Genomic DNA, 22,224 nt, shown 5'->3' on the forward strand with positions numbered 1-22,224 from the left:
ACTCAAATTCAGCCAACACTCAGAGCAGGGCAGCCTTGGGTTTCTCAGATTTCTTCCCCTCCCTGCTTTTGATGCCCATTGTTGCCCACAGTGGAGCTGGCACAGCAGACTGGTCCACAATGCTAGATCCCCTACTGATTCTCTAAAAGATTACAGTGTGACAGAGATTCATCCATTCCTGGGGTTTCTGGTCACTAATTAATTATTTGCCTGCTCAAAACCAGACTTTGAGAGGGCTTTTTCTCGTGCAAAGACTTCATAGTCCCTCTTCCCAGTATTGTGGATATTGTGACTCACGTTGGTCTGCAGACCTACCTGCTGCAGCAATTTTACACTCAGCCTTCATGACCTTCACTTTGAAGGCTGATGCTCAACAAAGCAATACTGTGATCTCACCAGACCTTCAGATTTCTTCTCTTCCTCACTACCATCCTTACATCTCCTGGCTGCACTGCAGCCTACATTAGGGATAATTCATCTGGCACATTCATCTTGGAAAGCACAGCAGAGACAAGGACTTTTCTTTCATCAGTAAAGCACTCTTCATGTCTCAAGCAGCCCATTAATTACAGACATCTCCCAGAGACCCCGGCAGCACAGAGGTGTGGCCCAAATCCCACTCACCGAGCTGCTTCTCATCAGCTCCACCAATGCACGTGCTTGGGCTGGCATGTCACTAGGGGAGAGAACAGAAGATTTCAGATGTGTGCTCCAAAAGCACGTCACCTTCTTGATCCCCACTCCTTATTGTAGGGGATCTCATGATCAGCAGAAATCAGAATAAGGAAAGCGATGCCTCAAAAGGCTGAGCAAACACTGAAGGACCAAGTTGCACAATTGAATAATCTGATCCAAAAAGGCTTCAGCTGGGATGGCTGCCAAGTGGCAGGCAACTGGTATGAGTTCTTCCCATCTCAGACTTGGCCTTGGTACATTTTGTTTGGGAAAAAACACTAATGCCCAGATGCACAGAGACATTGAGTTGCATAACTGGCTTCAAAAATCTAGTGGGGGAGTTTGGTGCTGACACAGAAGCTGGGCACCTAACCAGCCTTCCAGATCCGGCCCTAAATTCCTATGGCTTGTCTTATGGCTGGAAGAGAGTGCTTACATTGTGGGACTGCCAGGCTTGAGAGTCCCAGTCCAGCTCTGGACAGGATGCAACATCCACGGGCCAAAGCACAAACCATGCTGAGACACCAGCTGGAAATGAGCTCCTGATATAGTAGAAAAAGACTGTGCTTGAGCTAATAAGACCTGCCTCTCTCCAGCAACTACACAAATGCAGTTACATTATTTGGCTTCCTAGAACCATATTGATCACACTGAGTCAGCTTTGCTCAGGGAACCTATGAAATATTTAGTAGCTATACAGGCTTTGACAGTTATCCTAAATCTCTCTTGCAGCAGATTTAAAGGTTGTTAAAGGTGTCACAAAAAGCTTTGGAAACAAATTTTGTTGATATCCATGGAGAAGGCACAGTGTAAGCCATACAAATTCTTACATGTTTTGGTTGTTAACAGACTAGAAGATTTTTTCTTCAGGAAGAGAAAGGAGTTATTTCCCAGCTGCCTTTTTTTTTGTTTTTTTCCCTTTGCACTGCAAACAGGGATAATATTTTTAATGCCATTAAGGTAGAAGTGGGCTTCTATTTGTTAGTTACAGGCACTTCTCTAGAAATCAAGGAATAAAAGAGATGCTCATGAATTTTTTCTTCATTACAGATATTGCCTGACAGTGAATTAGGGACCTGTACACTAAAGACTAGGCAGAAAAAGGTACTGCTTGAATAGGAAGCATAACTAAGGCATGGGTTCAAAAATTGTGGGCAGAAATACAATAAAGAAAGGAAGCTTGAGTCAAATTAAGAAAAAGATAACAAATAAATCCCCCAAATACCGAATTGAATTAAAAAAAACCAAACTCCCGAAACTCACAATTGAAAGCATCAGATCACAGAAACATGCTGAGTACCAGCAGATCACCAGCGTTACCTTAACCCTGACATGCATCTCAAAGGTAACCTGCCAGTCCATCACTTCTCACTCCTTTGGGATTGTCCTTACCGTGCTGCAGCGTTTCTCTCTGCAACGTTGAATCCAGCTGTTTCCTTAGAGCTGCCAGTGGAGAAGCCAAAGAGGTTTGGATTGAATTTCTTCAAGATGTCTTAAAAGGAAAAACCACAGTGTTTAACCATTCACAGTACAGCCAGCAGTGTTGCCTCCCTGCAGAAGCAGGAGCCAATCCAGTAGCAAGAATACAGACCTGTGTTTTCCCCTCATTCACTATGACTTACAGGAACTAGAGACACACCTGCTTTGGAGACTCTAGTTACTGTCCAAATTTCATCACTGTCATTATTTCTCTCCATGGGCCTGAGGAACCAGGGCCTGGTGGCCCAGGAGAAGCATAGGTGGATCTTGGGCAAATCACCAGTCTTGAATTTGTCAGATTATTCATGGCTACTTTCTTTCACGTACCAGAAGCAGATGCCCTGAATATGGCCCTCTACCTCCCACTCCCCCGGCTAGATAATAATACTTGCGGCAGAGAAGTGAATTTTTTTCATTTTTCTAGATCTCACTGAAACTTTCAGTGGGGAAGCATGATGTCTGAAAACTATTGTTGTTACTGTGTCCATAGTACTGCTGTCTGGGGCCTCTTTATAGAATCTCATTTACAATGCATAAATGAATTGTGCCTTCTGTTTTTCTTCAAAGACAGTGATATGCCTGGTACAAGGCAAAGGCAAGGCAAATCAGATTTTTTACTGACAATGTCAGGTATTGTCAAAGTGTTCCACAGCGTGGATCACATACAAATAGAGTAGCCATTGTAAACCAAGTGCCTTCCAATTTATTGTCACATTGACCACTTAATGGTTTCTATGGCAACTACAGGCCCAATTACACAGAACACTAGGGCAAAAATTTATAGTACTTTTAGATTTTTTTTCCCCACTGCTATGCAGCAACTTTAAATCATCTGGAAGAATCACAACTTTGTCAACAATCTTGGCTAGATGGACTGGTAATTGTTTCATAAACCCTCATATGTCCACAGATCTTAGTCAGTCACCGGAAAGCACAAAACAAAACATGGGAGGAACTGGTCTGCCATGAACTTCTGTCACCTTCAGCACACTTACTCCTAATTCTTTTGGCCAAAAGGACAATACAATCACAAACAAGTCCTGTGATGTGGAGGGGCTGAATCAACTTTACACTAATCAGGCCAGTCTGGATCTCAGCTCTCACTCACATGAACTGCTTATACCCACAACAGATGGACATCCCCACCGTTTTCAAGGAGTTACCATTTCCAGATGTTTCCTAGCATCTATTTAAACCACTTTCAGTGTAATACCCAACTTTTGCTTTTCTAGGATACTCACTGGGTAAAGTAGCCTGGATCTCCAGAGTGTCATCACCCCCAATACTACAAAGGGAAAGAACAAAATCACCCAGTAGGGTTAATCCTGCAGCCATCTGTCTTACTGTCACCACATGTTGTTGTAGCAGCCCAAGAAGGAAAAAACAACCTCCCCCCCGCCCCCTTCCCAAAAATACTTGCTTCAAACAGGACTAAGGAGATAAACCACAGGAATTCAGGGAAAGTAGTGAAGGGATAACTCACATTAAATAAAGCAAGGCAGTGCTAAGATAGAAGCTATGCCTTCAGGCTGGGAACAGACCATATTGGGAGAGCTGATTTTTCATCTGGACATGCTGGGATACCAACCACAGAAAGGCATATTTCCTCACTAAAGCTGCTCCACGTTACCTCACTGAAGCTACATTTGCACACAGTTAAGCTTAGGAGAGACTGCACTAAATATTCATTAACTACCTATTTGCAATGCTGCAATGCCAATTACATAGAGCCTCTGCCTCACCATTCAGAACTTGTCTGTGTGAAGAGCCAACACACTCTCACACCACTTGTGGCAGCCCTTCCTGAAAGTATCCATGCCTGCAGACACATGCAAAGGGATGAAGAAAGAGCAAAGAGGACACTGTATACACCCACACACTTATCAACCATATGTGTGTCCATAGGGAACAGGCAGTTTCCTTCTATTCTAGCATGGATATTGAGCTTCACACCCTCTGACATGCATTGTTTGCCCACTTTGCAATAGCAAAGGTGTTTGGAACATCTTCACTGAGTATGTATGCAGTGCTCTTGCCACGGTCATGCCAACCCACACGCACTCAGACCTTCCAGCATTACATACTGCAGTAGATAATCACAGCAACATTTTGAAAAAGCTCCAGTGAGACTGACAGAAGGCTAAAAGGTACTGTGACACAGGACCACGCCTGTAACAATCAGATTGGGTTAACACATACACACACACAAAAAAAAAAGAAAAACAGAAGCAAGAAAAAGCCCACAAAAACAAACACAACCCACCCCCCAGGAATCACTCCTATCTATTCTCTTCCAGTCCTGACTCCTCCAATCCTTACCAAGCAATACTTGCATCAGCATCCTTCCCCTGAATTTACATATACAAAGATGTAATTACACAACCAGGTGACCTATACTTTTAACTGTGTGCACAAAAACAGAGAAAAAAACCCCAACATTTTCTCTCACCTCCATGATAGTCCCCTCCAGTCTGTTTGTAAGTCTGGTACTCTGGCTCCTACTGCAGTCTGGAAAAGATGGAAATAACAATTGATAAAATACTAAAAGGAAAAAAGCCCTACAAATTCAGGTAAGATAGACATCATGTTTTGAAAGTGCTGAAACATCCTTTTAACATTACTCTGTATCCAGCCAAGCTTTTGCAACATCCCAGCTTTAGCATAAGTGATCTGTGTCCTTATTCCACACGCTGGCCTGTGGGCAGCCCTGCATCTCCCATACTCCAGTTTTCTGTGCTTCCCCTCATATCTAGATAGCAGACCATGGAGCACCAGAGATGTAGTCCAGCCAGAGGATGTCAGATTGTAAGGTCAAGGACATAAGGCTTTAAAGCTGCTACTCATACTGCTTGAGCAACCCAATGGAACCCAGATTAACATCAACAGCTTTGTATTTCTTTCGATTTTTTTCTGATGGAAAATGCTTCATTCTGGCATTTCCTGAAGAAAGATGATTTTGAGAGTCTTAATAATCCATGAAAAAAGCCCCAAACACTGATGAAAAATCCCCATCCAGTTTTAGCTGTACATAAATCAGAGAAGCTGCTTTTTAATCTGCCAAGAAAACAAATCTTTGGTGTACAATCCATTTTTCCTCTCCTGGATCCAGTCTGCTACTTAGCACACAGACTTGATGAGGTGTAGACAGGATTCTTTTTGCCAGTATAGATAAGCATGTTGGTGTGTCTACTCCTTTCACTGTGCATTTGTGCTGGAGCAGTCAGACAGATGAATTCTAACCAGTGACATGACTAAATTGCTCAATGTTTCATTAATCTCCAACAGTATCTAGATCAAGGCAGCCTTTCTTCCTGCACTGTGAACTTTCATTTCCTTCAAAATTAAATAAATACATAAAGCCACCAGAACAAAGACCTCTGTGCTGAATTTGTGTGGCTCACAGGATGGGGACAGACCTCCAACAAGGTCAGCACCCTGACTCACATTCAGGACAGTAAACATGAGAAGGGGTTCTTCTGCAGCTTTACAGGTTTTTAGTGGTGTCACCAACTTTTGTATTCTTCAAAAAGCCATGGCACCAATTCAGGCACAAACACTGGCTGCATTCAGGGATCTTGTGAGGAGTACCAGGAGGACAATCCATGCCTTGGGGGACCTTGCTGCTGCAGTCCCCCTGTGCCAAGGATGGTTACCCCATACGAAGTGCACGGGGCTGCTGTGGGAGGTGTATGTGCACACATGTGGTAAACACTCCGCCACTTTTTCTGACCCCCCCAAATAAATCACTCAATAAAACCCCCAAACACACCTTGCTGTGGCAGTGGCAACTGGTAGGAACTGTATGAATAATGGCATTATGAGAACCTGCCTTGCTCAGCTCGAGACAGAGACCTCAAGCATCTGGCGTCTATGACTAGGGCTTTCTGAGATATTTCATATATTAAAAGAACTAATATTTTTAAAATAAGAGATATGGGCTAGTGCACATACCTAGAATTTGATGTAGGGGGAAGAAGTAAAGCAATTAATTTTAAGAGCCATGGCAGCAGATAGGAGGGAGAAAGCTTTGCAGCAGAGGGAAAGCCAGGATTACATCAGGTCAAGCAAAATCAGGTTCAGAGCTAATGAGAAGGTGCATGATGCATAATGAAGACACGCACACCTGCCTGTAAGATAAGCCATTATCATTTAAGGGCTTCAGACCCTTCAAGTCCCTCTGAACTCAACAGGAACAGAAGCTGCTAGAATGAGCACTGGTTTAGTGCAGGAGTTAAAATTCATGGAAACTGTTGACGCAAATGTTTGCTTTCATCCCATGCCAGAACAATTCTGCAGGGCTGTGTAATTCTAGACCTTTTTCTCAGAAAACTTCAGTACAGATCTGCAGTATTCCCTGCTATTCTTCCCTGGGACCATTTTTGTGCCTACTTTTTGTTTTAAACCTCCATTTCTTAGTACTTGAAATGCATCACAGCTGTAACTGGAAAACTTCTAGGAATGCAACCCAGGAAGCAAAATCTGAAAGCAAAACTCTGAAATACAGAAGTATCAGAATTATGTCAAGTGGGAAGCACTTCATTTTGCAGTCAATTATTTCCATGGGAGTTTTCAGCAAAATGTCTTCTTGCTTCAAAAATATCAACTGCTTTCACTTCTTTTTTTTTTTTCATGTCAGATGAGACTAATCCTATAAGACAGACACTTCCCTTTTCAAAAACACTTGGATAAACTGTATGGAATAGAGAATGGGATCCCATTTCAGTCCTGGCCTGAACTATTCATTACTGGATTACACAATTGCCAGTGTCACTCATATCCCTTCAGGCTATTTCTTTGCAAAGGGAACCAGGTAGATGAGTTTTGCTTTGCCAAGCCAAAGAAATTTGCTTTCTATCTGATGATGCCTGACGTGACAACGTCTGGGTAGAAATTGACAACTGCTCTTCTCATTGTAAACATGTGAATCCAGCAGTACTCACAGTCAGGGAATCTCCAAGTGCTCCAATGGCTTTGATGTCAGCAGGCCGTAGCTCATGGACTAAAAAGCAGTAGGAGAATAAAAGCAGGATTACCAACAACTGACATAATACTGTCTAATAGAATAAACATGCAAGTCTTAGGTTCCAATCTGATGGCATTTTTGCAGATTTTTAAGGTAGAAAAAGCTTCAGGTTCTGTGTGCCACCTAGGCAAAATGTGTAAATTCTTGCCTTTGCTTGCAACAGTGCATTACACTAACATGGAAAGAAATGGAACTTAAAACAGCTTAGGTAAAAATGAAAACAGATTAGATGTGTTTACAGATGCATACATTCGATCTTTTTTAATTGACTTATAGGTCTGGGTCATAGATCAGTATTTCCTATTAAATATCCCCCAATAAAATCTTCAAACTGCACACAGCACTTGCACTGCACTGCTTATCAGAGCACATTCCAGCTTGCTAAGTCACTAACCCTCCTGGGCAATTTTAACCTGCCACGTTGCTGTATGATGAATGATGTATAAGATACATGCATACAATAAATGTGATCACATTTATCCACAGAGACATACCTGCTGTCATGTAGAATTCACTGAGAATGGCAAGACAGACTTCTTCCCTTTGCTGCTAAATATATCAGCTTTTATTGTTTACTTTCCATTGAGGATGTGCAATTTCAACATCTTATTGCTTTTAGAAACAAAAGATGAAGTTTTTCTTATGCATGATTTTTGGTTAGGAGTTCTTTCTCACCTGATGTTGGGACAGGACTGGATGGAGTATGACCAGGACATGACAGTTCACTGCCCCAGTTCTGAAATGAGAAATTACAAAATTGTTTCATCTTGTAGCTAAAAGAAAATGTGGAATTCATGTATGGTTTAGTTGTACAATGTAGGGCAAAACGAAGTTAAAACATAGATCCTAGTTTGGTGCCTATGTAGCTCAACAGTCTTTTACACTTCTTTGTGGAACACTATCCAAACAATCATCACTTCTGGGGACATTCTCTAGCCAAAGCATAAAACTCTTCCAAAGGCAAAACATTTCATCTTATATTTCCCTCTCCACTGCCTACAAATTTTGCCCCTGACCTGCACTGTAGGGTCTCCAGGTTTGAAGTCTTGCTCTATCTCAAAAGATGACAGATGTAAAAGCAAATAAAGATCAACAATAAAATCTCCTGCAAAGTTATTATGTTATACTAATGTATTATATTATTAATGTATTATTATATTAGCTGATAAAGGGCTTGAACATAAGTCCCAAGAAGAGCAGTTGAGGGAACTGGAGTTGTTTAGCCTGGAAAAAAGGAGGCTCAGGAATGACTTTATCACTCTCCCACTGTGTGAAAGGAGGTGCGACAATGCACGAGTCTGTCTCTTCTCCCAGGCAACCAGTGAAGGAACAAGGGCAAATGGACTCATGTTGCACCAGGATTCAGGTCGGATATTAGAAAAAATTTCCTCCCTGAAAGAGTGGTCAAGCATTGGAAGAACCTTATATATTCTATTATTATATTATTGTTTCCAATATACTTTGCTAGGAACCTATTCTTTCCCTAGAAACTTTCAACAATGGATTGTTTTTACTGAATATAAAATTTGAAAAAACTTCAAAGCTTTAAAAGTTCCAGTAAAGAAAACTGTTAGGTTCTAAATAATTGTACTTTACCATATATTTTTAGGTGACATAATATTTAATATGTCACCTAAATTCTACCAATTGAAGACATTGAATCAAACACACATTGTAGAACACCTTAGTTCACCAGCAGAGAGAGTTGATGAATGTCTCCCCATGCTTTTTGGTAACAAGCAGCCATATTAGCCAAGAAGGCAGCAAGGGAAAAACTAAAATTGTTACAGTGGCCAGCCCTTGCAGGAGCAACGACAGCTGTGTACACAGATCAAAAGGCCAACCCTGCTAGAAGCAGATCAGGCCAGGGATGTCCTGAGGTCCCTTCCAACCTCAATTATTCTGTGACTGCACAATCCTACCAGAGTAAAACTACATAGACCAGTGATCTTCAGAAAACATGGCTGCTGTTAAAAAACATCTCAACAAATTCATCTGTTCCTGCAAAAAGATGTTGGAATATGCTCCACTATCAACTACTACAGTCTGGTTGCAGAGGCTAGAAAGGACATATAGGATTATTTTAGATCAGAAAGTGTTGCTTTACTCTCTCTACTTCTTTCCTTTATCACTTCAAAAGCTGCTACTGTTGAGATTCAGTGGAATTACATATTAAAGCATAACTCTAGCTCTACAGATAAAAATCCCATATCAGTCCTGCAATCCATGACTTGCTAAGATAATAACTGCTGTTCTTTGTGACCATCATGGCACACAAAGACTTTGATAATTGGGTTAGTCATGAGCACCCCCAGTATGCCAAACTAGCCCAGTCCATTTTGACTGCCAAGCAAATAACTGCACCATTTCTTCAAGTCCTACACACAATATTTGTTTCTGCAGTTTATTGAACATGCCTCATGACGGTTGCTCAGTCATGGTGGAAATTAGGTCCCTTTGAAAATGGGATTCCTATCACCTTTGTATAGGGTCACACATCCAATATGTAAAAGTGACTGCCCTCTACAGGTTAAGCTTACTTGAATGCAACAAAGAACAGTGCCTCCAGAGGAGAAAATCTAAACCTTCCTCAGATTATTTGGGGGCCAGGATTCTAAAATAGTTTCTCCATCTGTGAGGAACTTGTTATCTGAATTAATTGTGCATTCCAGGTTACTTACTTTGGTTACAGTTTTGATACAATTGCACCATTAATTTAATTAATTTTGTTTGGCTTTTAAGAAAGCATTTATTTACACAATGAAAAGCGTAATGCAAGGTAGAATTCTCTTTCCAAAAACTGGTAATAGCTTACATAATCTATAAATTCAGGATTATGTGTTACAAGACAAGATGCAGCTTTACATAGTTTGCCTAAAATGCAGAAAAGGTGCAACAATTACCTCTATTGGCTCTCTAGTGGGCTCTACAGGTGTGTAGTTGCTATTCCTGTAAGTTCCCAGGAAGGGACTGTTCTGGAGAAAGAGGAAACAAAATAAGAGAAATAAGAGAAATTGGGCAATAAGCACATGGCACAAACTATAGCAAGCGATATCAAGGTATCATATGACCAAGAAAGTAATTGCCTAAAATATAAAATTGGAATCTGGACTTTGAAACATTCTTCTTCCTTAAATTAATAAAATTTGTGTTTAGTACCTTAGGACAAAAATTACATGCACCAGATGCCAATTGCAGTTTAATATTTTCCTCTCCTAACATTCCAAATTAGACCTTATTAGAAGTTCAGTCCTTTCAAAAGGTGCTTATGTAGAATCCAGACAAACCTGGGCAGATCTTCTGTGTCAGCAGCAGGGAGTTGAAAGATTGCTTACTGAAAAGATCATTCTTCCCTCCAAGGGAGGCTGCAGAAATTTCATTGTTATTTTTGTCCTCTACTAATGCAGCATGCATTCAGGAAGACATGCACATCATACAGGCTGAAAAAATTCACCTGGAAGTTCACTTACCTCAGTCAAGAGAAGCTCCAGCATCTGCATAGAGAAGTCTTTAAAAGCACTAAAATTAGAAGGCAGGTTTTTATGGTACTTAAAGTTGCCTCAAAACAAATAATTTTCCATGGCTACTGGCACTTCTATCAATGACCTTTTCATTGCATTTAGGCTTACTAAAGGCTCGCCATTTCTGCAAAAAAAATGGCCATATATCTTTTCAAGGGATATAAAACTTTTCTTTGCCTACTTCTGAAAAGCAACATCTTTGAATAAGAGGGAAGGAAGGGGAAGTATAAAATCCACATTATTTGGCGCTGAAGTTGTTCATTTAAGCTGCTTGGAAAGAATGCTGGGTAAATGAAGCAAGATCATTTTGAGCAAATCAGAGGACTTCTGAAATATGCTGGTTAATAACTCAGAAGATTTTCCTTGTCTGATAGGATGGACACAATATGGACAAAAGCCTCGTGCATAACTTGAATGCCTGCCTCCAGACCTAAGAGAACTCAGCTCCCTGATCTGTTCAGTTCTTTGGCCTTCTTGTTGAAATTGCTGAAGAAAGGGAGCCAGTTACTGCTGCCTGCAGCAGTCATTTCCACGTGCTGGTACCTAGCAACTGTCCTGCAAGTTCAGCAGCTTGTTGTGTAACTGCAGAAGCAGCTTCCAAAGAGTCTGAAGTATTCCTCTTATGGGTCAGGCCAGGAAAGCCAACTTGACACTAATCCAAGACATGACAGATTCTGGGTTTTCAAAGCTGCTGTGGTGCCCAAACCTCATTGATTCTGATGGGAAAGTTAATGCAGCATGTTCTGTTGTTTGCTGCTTGAGCTGCCTCTGTACTTCACAAACAACAAAGAAGAACATCTGCTGCAACTGCAAACACACCAATCATCATGCTGTCAGTCAGTATTCACTGCACAGCAAAGTGGCCATGGGACACCAGCGCAGGTATATGAGAACATCTGCTCTCTCAGGAGTAAACAGAACAAAGCTCTAAGTAAGCTTATTCCAGATAGACCAAATCCCTGCTCTCTGCAACAAGCACAAGCAGTACAGCCTCCTGACAGCCAGCTTCCAAAATGTGGGTATGTTTACCTGAGCTGGACAGCCAAGGACGATGTCAGCTGAGAAATCAAATGAGTCAGCTTTCTGGCCCACAGGCTGTAACTGGAAACAAAGACAAAAGAACATATTTTTTAACCATGTCAGCTCATCTTAAATTTGTAAAACAATTCTAATTTAAAAACTCCAATATAAATATGCCTTTCAAATCTATATAAAGGTACCTGTATTCACAGACCTAGATTTACAGCCAAGGCTGAAATGCATCTACTTCTCAGAAAGAACATGGCAACCGCAAAACAAAAGAGCAGCTCTAGAAAGAAGCTTAAAATGGGAAGTGGAAAGCTACAGTGGATCAGTTTAAACTCCTGGAGGATTTTGGCAGGCACATGAAGTACCTTGGAATTTTGCCAGAAGGCAAGGTCATAAACTTTCTTCTCTTGCACAAAAGACATTAAGAGTCCCTCAATTTTTTATAGCTAAGCTGCATGATGGCATCTCCAACAAAAGGTTGTTTATGTGTAGAAGAGAATACCAAATCTAATTAGAGGTACTGCTTGATGATTGCAAGCAATCATGTCAGCTGTTAAAATATTAATCCAAAGTATATGGAAGTTACTATTCAGGGTCCAAGATACTGCCTCTGACTGCTGGGTACTCCTGCACTGCAATGCTAAGTAAAATGGGTTTGCTTAAGCAATCTTTAGTGACTCATCTTTATTGAGCTTAACTCATTTCCAAAAGTAGTAAAACTGAACTGAATTAAAGCCACTTTAATTCCTAATGAGACATTAACAACACAGGGATTTAAAACAAATGTCTAAGTAATCTGTTTTAAATTGACAGATGCAGTTACAATCCTTTATTTGGTGGTTTCCCATAGCAGCCCATAGAAACATCATCCTTATTAAATGCTATTCTGCCCTGCATAAACACAGATGAAGAGGACTTGAAGTCCTCTGTGACTGTGATCATGCACTTGGAGCACCCCTCTCCTCGCCACACACTTTAAGAACCAAGAGGTTCTAGGCAGAGAGCAGTGCCAAAGCCAGAGGGTATTTAAATAGTTAAGGAGAGGCAAACACAAGGTCCAGAGTTATTCAGGCCTTAATTGCAATGCTTATTACAGAGATGTTTTAATGACAGTCAGGTCTAGGTGAAGATCTCACTGTATGCAGAGCCTGTAACCTTACCACAGCATTCCACAGAGCCCTGGCAAGCTGAGAATGGCCTTTCTGGCTTGGATGGAAGCAGTCAGGAGAAAAGTAGGAGACATCTGGTTTCTCTTTCTACAAATAAAAGCATAAAGGACATATGAGCGTAGAAAAATCCCCACACCTTCAATTTGGAGTTGCTGAGGCCAAATCAGAACTAGTAAAGAGAGATCCATGCTACTTGCTCTCCCTACTCCATTGCAGAAAGGCTCCCATTATCTGGCAACACAAACTGTACTTCAGCAGACCCATGAACTACCAGAACACTAAGCTAGAGATGATTATTTGCCTCCATGGGCAGATCCACCCAGAAGCAGTAAAACCACAATTTTCAATTATGGGTACAGTTCCTCTTCAAGTTCTGCAATGAGTTCCTCTCCCTGGTTCCAGTTGTCATTACAACTGGAACCGCAGGCAGCATTATGCTCTACAGTGCCTCCTGCAAAGCTGTGAGTTTTGAAAGGATCAAGAAGCAAGTAAGTGTTTGGTGGAAAGCAGCCAGTCTGACCAAGCGCACCAGAGCAGTCTCCTTTCTAAACAAAACTGTACTTTAATGCAGGGTTAATACAGCGACTGGAGGATCTGGAAGAAATGGAGTTTGGAAATTTGTCTGTCACATGAATACTGAGATTAGGGTCACACATGACTGAAACAACTATTTTTGTTCAGAGCAGTTCTTCCTCAAACCTTCAACAGGTCTTTTCAGTGTGGTTGGACTTGATTTTTAGAGGACTACTACCAAAATTAGCATCATATCTTTTGCCATATTTAGAGACAGAGTTTTGAGTTCAGGAACATCTGAATGTTGTGTGAGATAAGAAATTGAAAGAGCATCCTGAACTTCTTAAAATCTGAACTAATGCTTGTGAGACTACAAAAAAAGTTCAGAAATATTTTGCTTCTTCTGGTTTTATTTCTGTATTCCCTACCCTCAGTACCAAAATCCTTACGGATGACTTCTCATGGGCACCAGCTTCACGCACAAACAAAAGGCTTCACCCAAACAAAACAAAGGAGGCCTGTGAAGCAAATTTTTCCATAGTAGCACCTTAGTTCAATTATGCCAGAGTTCAATTATGCCAGAGCAATCCCCACTCAATATTTTGCTCCATCTCTTCTCAGCTCCAGATACATATGAAAATAGTTTCACCTCTAGTGAAAGTTTGAGTATTTTCCTGGATTTACAGTTACTGGAACTTGCCCTTCCAGGAACTGAGATATACATCAACATATGAACTACATAAAACTACTTCCATGAGATCCTAGGTAAAGTTCTCTTTCTGTCAGCCACAGAAATATGAATTATGTGACATAAAGGGGAGCTGATGCCATAGTCCTCACCGAGCAATGCAGCTATGTTGCTTTAGGAAGTGCAACTTAATAACTTGGTCTTTTATTAATCATGTTGTATTTTCAGGAAGAAAAATATTTATGTACTTCAAAGAACATACACAAACACACCTCTTAAATCAAGTTTTGACTCAGTTTCCAAAACAGCAATTGATATTGACAGAACAATACATAAAACTAAGAACTGCTTACTATATGAAGAAATCTGTCGTACTATACCAAAAATCAGCAACTTCTTATAAGAAAAGCACAGAACAAAATGAAACTATTTTGAATATAGTCTCTATAGGTAAGATACCCATCCTTAGTCCTTTAAATGCAGAAATCACCTTTAGATCATACCTGATCAAGAGGAACCTTCAGATTTTGGAGGAAAGGCTGGATGACGACTGTGAAATTTTCATGAGTGTCATATCTGCCAGACTCTATCAGTCCCTGAATGCCAAGCTGCAAGAAAGAAAAAACACTAGCAATACTTCAACATCTCTGCATCATAACTATTTTCTTTGTTTGCATTTTCTGAAAGCGCTGGAATCAAAAGGAAGTTTTACTCGTGAACTTAAATAGCCACAGCCATTGGCAAAAGAAGGCTGAGATGCTGCAAAGGGGCTGAGAAGGCTGGAACACAATGCTGAAACTGTTTGTCAGGGACAGGGTTTTGGTGACTAAACTCCCACCAACTAATCTCTACTAGGAAACATCATTTTTCTGAAGACCTCCGGTGCTAGTTTTGGTTACATGATAGGTTTGGATAGCATTAAATGAGTTCTTGCTGAGTTCATAGTTTGGGTAAAACCCAGATATGATATGTTGCTAGGTAATCAAGAGCTCACCTCTACTGGAAATAAAGTAACTGTACCACTCTTAACAGTCATACCTGGTAAGCTTTGATGGCATCTCTCACCATTGTGAAATTTTCTGAGTTTTCTTCTCCTGTGAGAACACAGCTACACAGATAACTGTGGGGGAGGTCAGAAGAGAAAACAGGAACAAAGAGAGTTAACATCTTATAATGCAGAGACCACCCTTTGTCAAGCAATACCTTCACGACATGGATGTAATAAGGGAATCTGTACAATCACGTTTTTTGTGAAAACATCTTATTGTCCTTGCTATTGTAATTTCAAACCTTAATCTTATTTTATGCCGCACATGAATGATACTACTTTAAGTAATTTTGGTTTCACACCCAGATATATCAAAGTTGTGCACACTGTGTAGTTTGTTTCATTAATTTCACCCTGGCATCCAAAGACCCTGAAGACTGGCAGAAGTGCACACCAGAGCTCCTGGGGAACTAGAAAACAGTATTTTGAAATGTACTGCCTGTTTTACTTCTGAGCTGACACCATTCCAATCAACAATTCCTTTTGCATTCCCAAGACAGAGAATTTGTCTCTCTCTGAAAGGTCAGCAAAGAATGCAAATTATCCATTGCACTAAAGACTCTGAAACAGGGGAAACTTGTCTACTCCTCAAAAATATCACAAAAAAAGGCCTGCAAATCTAAATGTTTGTGCACTTCAACCCCATCTTGAAGAACCCTGTTTCAGTAACTTTAACCCTAGCCTCTGAGGTATATATTATGTACAGTTCTAGATATGGCAAACAGGTCAAAGCCAAGAGAAGGAAATGCCATCAGGCAGGGTGATGTCAGCACTGCATGGGAAGGAAGTCCACAGGACTGTGCTGCTACCTTTAAACATCAGTTCAAATTATGAGAGAAGCACAAAATAAGAACACAAACAGGACAAAAGAAAGTCAAACAAGCCTTACTCTGCCAAGTAAGTGGGGCACTGAACTGAAGGGTCCACAAATAACTGTCTCAGAACGGTGATGTCCGCCACATCAACCAGACTTACTAAAGCTTTTGGAACCTGAAAGGTAAGGTTTGGTTTAGAAGAAAATGGCTGGTTACACAGCCCACAGTGTATTTATTTTACCCCAAAGTCCACCCATTTGACACCACTTCCCTTTCTCCATCACCGGAAGGATAAAAAAATTAACAAGATTGAAAAAGCAACAAACTCCCCCAAATCAGCTTTTTATTTTTTTTCCCCAAACCATAGCTCATTGTTACTATATGTCATTTCAGACTGCATCTCACTACTGCAGATATACAAGACAAAACAAAAGGAAATGTTTTTTGTACAAGTCAACAGCATATGTTTTGTACCAGAATGAAAAAAAAAAAAAAAAACAAAACAAAAAAAAAACAACAAAAAATCAAAGCAACAGAAGAGCTAGCATCAGTCAGTCATGTCTCAGTGTGAGCTAGAATGCTGGGATAATTTCATAGTACTTGCCTCCTTGTGCAGAATATCAAGAGTTTCTTGAATCCTTTTGATGTAATTCCCAGATGAGTAGTGATCCTGATAGAAACAGAACAGATTACTGTCAAATGGAGACACAAGGAATTTAGGTTGGGAGGCAGAAGAATCACATTAACTCACTTCCTTTTCTGCCCTACAACACAGTGGTCAGTAGAATGTTCTTGGTTCTTCCTAGAGACTGGGGATTTTAAGATAGCAATTAATCCCAAACATAGGGAGGCTTGGTGAAATTTTGGATTTAAAATAAACCTTGTTGATTAGCAGCATATTTAACCCAAATCCACTGGGCCCTTCATGTAAAAATGCAGGAAGGAACCCAATCTGAATGCATGCTGAACAGCATAAACCAAGCAGCCACAAGCATGCTCACAGCCAGCTGATAAGCTCTCATAAAATTATGTGAAATCATTGCTAGTCAAGGTCATAGCTATAAATAAGGCTATAAAACTTGGCAGCAGCAGCAGCAAAGAAGCCTAGCAAGGCTCCTGCAGAAGAAGCACATTTCTAAAGCACAAGGGGTTGCAGGAGAATTGAAAATGCTCATAAGAAATGAGCATATTAAAGGCAATAGAGTGAGAGCTGGCAGTGAAAGGTGGCCTCTCCCTGTTGCCTGCCCACTCAGCTCCCATGACCTCCTTATGGCAGCCCTAAAGGCTTCTCCACAATCCAGAGAAGCATAACATTCAAATAAGACTGCAGCAACTCCCCTCGTATATACACCTCAGCAGTCCTAGCACCTCCCCACACTGTGAGTTATGGTGTGATGACAATTGTAGGGTGGCACCCCTTTGAACTACCACTGCCATTCTTGGATGTCTAAAGAGGCCAAGCTAGAGCAGAGCAGTTACCACATCAGAGGAGTGAGGCGTTTCTTCCCTTCCCTTTTTTGCTTATGGTCAAAAAACAGTAGTCAAAGCAGTGGTTCTCATCCTGGAGTAAGCCAGAGAAAACAAAACCATCCTACTCTGCTGCTGGTACCTTTTTATATCAGGGGATTGCCAGCAACAACCCCAGTCAAAACATACAGCAGCCCATGTATAACTCATGTTATGTCTGTGAAGGCTTTATGGTTTCCCTTGAGGTGTTTCTGCACTGACAGCACAGCTGGAGATAACCAGTGTCACTACTCACAGGGTCTTTGCAATAGATGCACAGATCGTTGGCTCCAATGTGCACTGTTATGAGCTTCCAGTCAGCACTGAAGTCAATTCTCTGTGCAATAAAGAAGAAAATAATGAGTCTGAATTTCTTTACCTTTGTGATATGCACGTGGTGTCATTGCAGGTGCATCTGCTGTGTGAAGCAATGCCTATTCATACTGTAAGTTTGAAGGGGTCCCAGACAACTTACCTGATCAGTTTTCATAAGACTCACAAGACTTCTTGCTTGGGCTGGCAAGTGCCTGGAAAGAAGGAGAACTAGTGAGTGAAAGTAACACCTGTATTGAGAGATCAACATTACCATGCTTCAGACATCTTAAATCAAGTTGACAGATATCAGAAAGGCTGAGTGAGGACACAGTACAATACTCATGTTGCTGTGATCAAATTACAGGTTCATATCTTGGTAATAAAATCAACATTAAATCAAACTTGCTTATGTTATATTATGGATGAATACAGATTTTACTCAAGTTCAGTAATTAATCTGGAACTGTAAGTTCAGCTCCTATTACAGTGCTTAGCACCTAAAACAGCTGAAAAGCCAAATATGGCAACAGTTGTATGCAGAGGGCCTCTGTAGAGCTAAGCTGCTGTCAACCTATTCCTTGTAGACTAAAACACAGGAATCCCCAGTCCCAATACTTAGCTGACCTCTTGAGCAACATGTCCCTGAAAAACATAGGTTTCAGAGCTCACTGTGCACACCCTCCTCATTTTTGGAGCTTGCACCTACAGCACATAACTGTACACTATGTGTACACAACTTTTCCAGGGTAATTAAAAATCCAAGAAACCTTCCAGGTTACTCAGACAAATTAAGATGACAGCCTTGCTGTTTTCCAAAAGCCAGGCAAGTACTCTCTTTCTCCTTTTTCTGTGCATATATATACACACAGACAGATAGGATAGATAGGATAAGATAGATATATAGGATAGATATATATAGATAGATAGATATCTAAAGTGCAATGAGCTTTGTGTTACGTAGGCTGAGTGCTTCAGTTTTATTTGCCCTGACAGACTGGTCTTCAAATATGCACAGGGAAGAGAAGAGAACGAGGTCAGAAAGCATTGACCAGGCAGGTCTGTGGTTCAGAATGAGCTGCATCTCCCTCCAGGCTCTTGTTAAAGACACTGGCTGTCTGTCATTTCTGGGAGCATATCAGCTGACATTAATAAGCATGACACTTGTTTTGTATGGCAACCAGAGTTTAGGTCTCCTTTGCAAGGCTTTGTTTACTGTAGGAAAAAGAGAGGTCTCTCACCACCCTTGTCCAGCTGAATACTGATCTAACACTGGCATGGGAGCATCTGCTGAGGAACGAGCCCTGTCATATATCTGCTTGTGCACTGTGTGCATGTAGTAGTTCTTATCACCATTACCCTTGTCCAATGTCATAACCTACTTATTTATATCCCAAAGTTATCATAAGCCACAAGTGGTCACAGTTTTCTTCTGCTCTTACTGTGGAAACCCCTTAGCTAGACATCATCTACAATACTGACACAGAGGAAAACACCACATATTGATCTGACAGTCCACAGCATATTTGATTTCTCCTACAGTCAGTGAGGTGCTGATGCATCCTGAGCCAATGCACACAGCAAGATCCAATAATATCTTGAATGAAGTAGTGCCAGCAATGATCCATCCCTCAGCTGCAGTTTCAACCAAATTTAGATCTTGACCAATGGAAACAGTTTGCTAATTGGAAATACAGATATTCACAATTCCTGACACCTGTTTTCTCCTCTCACTGTTAAATTCTTGAAATTAGAGACCTCAGCCAGGCTCTGCTTCAGCAACATTATTCATATCTATCCTCAACTCTATCATGTACTTAAACACTTTGGCAATGAATGCAGATAGGCTTAGGAACATTTTGCTGTATGAGACCTACATTACTACATTTTCATCTAGTTCAACAAAGAGCTCTTCAAAGCAGCCATGGATTTAATTTTAAGAAACCTTCACACTTGGTTCTGTAAGCTGGTAAGGCTGCAAAATTACCTGATTTCAGAAATGTCCCAGCACCTCTGGAACGCACTTTCCAGATAACCATAAAGCAAGACAGGCCAGGTAGCAATTCTTAAATATTAGCATTAGCTGGTGGACTTTTTTTGCCCTCTAAATCACTGGAAAACAGATGGTTTTGGCTGATGAAGAATAAATGCTGAATTGCATCATCATTCCACGGTCAAATATCTAAAGCAGGAGAAACATTTCCTTCTGTTGCAATAAATTTCAGTATTTGACTAGGATGAATTCATCTTCTCATCTACATCAAGAACCAAAACATTATAGGACAGAAACCCAAAAGAAGTATTTGAGAGCTCAAGAGTAGTATTTTAGAGGACTTTACTTTTGCACAACTTTCTGCAGAGAGTTATGAGACAGAGAAACAACAGAAGACAAGCAGAAAGCTGGCATGATTGTTGTCTGTGTCTCCTTGCTGAACATTTACAAAACATGGTTACAAAACAAAGACAGCTCAATTTCATCATGATTATCCAGTCCAGTCACTTGCAGGGGAAGAGAGAAGACTAATTGGTATTGATGAAATAGGCAATTTTCATTAGACTAGCATCCATCAACTCATTTCAGACAGCTAAAAAAATAGCTGTTTAATAGCAATGCCTCAGGTGCTCATACAAGCTGCCCTAAGTCATAATGGTGACTTAAGTGGTTGTGTACCCTTCAAGTCCTTCCCACTAAACCTTTTTGGGATTTAGTTGATAAAGAATACAAGACAGGCACCTCTCCCATTCTTTCATGCAATAAGCAAAAACTGGAGGTAATCTGGATATATGCTGCATGCAATATGTTAATAAATTCTGATGGCTGCAGCATGTTTCACTGACATACACAGTTACATTCGGCCATCACCAGATTAAAAAAATGCCTTCTTTCAGTTCTGTGGGGGCTGTAGGATATAACAGGGGACCTAGCAACCTATTTCTGCCAGGAAATCCAAGTATCTACTGAGATTACCAGAATGAATCACAAGTTACACAGGGCCTACAGGAGAGCAATAAAAAAACCTGATAAATTCTAATAATCTTTGCTTAGATACAGCAAACACAAACACCTCTCTTGGCTTCTGAACTTCACTTCCAAGACTCCTTTGGGAAGCAAGATGAATTTTTCTTTAAACAAACAAATTAAGGTCTGGGTAATAGCAACTCACAATGTCAAATCCAGGCATGGTCTGCCAGACTCTGTGCCCAAACTATGACTGAATTCAAGCAGCCATCTGTTTTGTTAATTAAACAGCACTGACTTTGAATAAGTATCCAGGGATTTCTAGGATAAGCAATATAGCAAAGCTTAACTCATGCAGCTTCCCAGGTGTGACTAAATGCAAAGAGCCAAATTCAGGTGACTGCAAGACATTACAATCCCTATTATGTTGGCAGAACTGGCTCCAACTGCACCAGGTCTGCAATGCACCAAAACCCATGGATGACCATTAGTAATTCTCTTAAGATTCTAGACTGGGGTATTTCCCCCCATCTCTCTCCTATTCTTTCCTGTTTGCTTATCCAGAAACCTGAGGCCAGAATTACGTAAGACTTCATCCTGTTTTACTCCTAGTTTCTCTTATCAATTCATTACATGTTTAATTTATAAAATCATTCACATTCTCAGAGATTTACTGACTGATAAATAGATAAATGAATAGATGCTGAACAGGAAGAGTAGAAACCTCCCAAATGTTTCTGCCAGTTTCTTGTTTGTGGATTTCATAAGGAGGACTGTTAGTTTCAATTGAAAGTTCAGCTATGAAATACACCCATACGTTTAACATGTTTTGAGCCAATTTCCACTCTAACTCAACTGGTTCTGCTTGCTCTTCAGAGCAAGTTGTGACAGCACATGAGACAGTTGAAAGGCAATTAGATGAAGCATCCATCACCTACAAATGTAAAACAAAAAGCTACATACTCAGCCAGTGCTCCAGGAACTGCCTGGTTAAGGAATGCATTGGAATCATTCTCATTCCCGATACCGGTTGAGTAGCCCGTGATCATAACATTGAACTCTCGAAAGATGTCTGAAAAACAGAGGTGGCAATGAAGGCAAAAAGACTCCAGCTGCTCCCTGCCTGCAGGGACTAGAACAACACACCAGCACTGCCACAGTTTTGCTCTCTGACAGCACAGCTGCTGCTGCTGCCAGTCAACCTTGATGGATTCACCAAGCAGTGGGGAGAGGGGTCACCAGCGGCAGTGACTCAGACAGCAGCGTGCTTGCAGTGCTCTGCACTGGCACCAGCAAATAAGATGAGCAGAATTGGGGAGTACAGTGTGCAGTTCTCTCTCATGTTGTACTGGTTAAAGCCTAAAACAAAATTATCAGTCATATGATGCTGACTTTGTGAAGTGAGTGTGAAGGGTCCTTCAGCCCAGCCAAAACTGGTTTTCAGCTAAAGCATCTGGATCTGCTTCACTGCTGTGCAGAATCTCATA

General features: G+C 40.8%; 1 protein-coding gene across 1 annotated transcript in view; it reads right to left on the reverse strand.

Moving 5' to 3' along the window:
• Window positions 1–22,224, reverse strand: part of PLB1 (phospholipase B1) — a 77,527-nt gene that overhangs the window by 11,677 nt on the left and 43,626 nt on the right. Inside the window, exons 36-51 of the mRNA XM_014308777.2 lie at window positions 21,701–21,809; window positions 17,942–17,993; window positions 17,723–17,803; window positions 16,565–16,630; window positions 16,035–16,135; window positions 15,136–15,217; window positions 14,601–14,705; window positions 12,888–12,983; window positions 11,728–11,799; window positions 10,081–10,152; window positions 7,853–7,913; window positions 7,095–7,153; window positions 4,604–4,662; window positions 3,396–3,439; window positions 2,068–2,167; window positions 625–676 (exon numbers count right to left, since the gene is read on the reverse strand). Of these exons, the coding sequence (XP_014164252.2) occupies window positions 625–676; window positions 2,068–2,167; window positions 3,396–3,439; window positions 4,604–4,662; window positions 7,095–7,153; window positions 7,853–7,913; window positions 10,081–10,152; window positions 11,728–11,799; window positions 12,888–12,983; window positions 14,601–14,705; window positions 15,136–15,217; window positions 16,035–16,135; window positions 16,565–16,630; window positions 17,723–17,803; window positions 17,942–17,993; window positions 21,701–21,809 (1,211 nt within the window). The remainder of the gene's footprint in view (window positions 1–624; window positions 677–2,067; window positions 2,168–3,395; window positions 3,440–4,603; window positions 4,663–7,094; window positions 7,154–7,852; window positions 7,914–10,080; window positions 10,153–11,727; window positions 11,800–12,887; window positions 12,984–14,600; window positions 14,706–15,135; window positions 15,218–16,034; window positions 16,136–16,564; window positions 16,631–17,722; window positions 17,804–17,941; window positions 17,994–21,700; window positions 21,810–22,224) is intronic.

This window comes from Geospiza fortis, unplaced genomic scaffold, assembly GCF_000277835.1.
Source record: "Geospiza fortis unplaced genomic scaffold, GeoFor_1.0 scaffold41, whole genome shotgun sequence".
NCBI lineage: Eukaryota > Metazoa > Chordata > Aves > Passeriformes > Thraupidae > Geospiza > Geospiza fortis.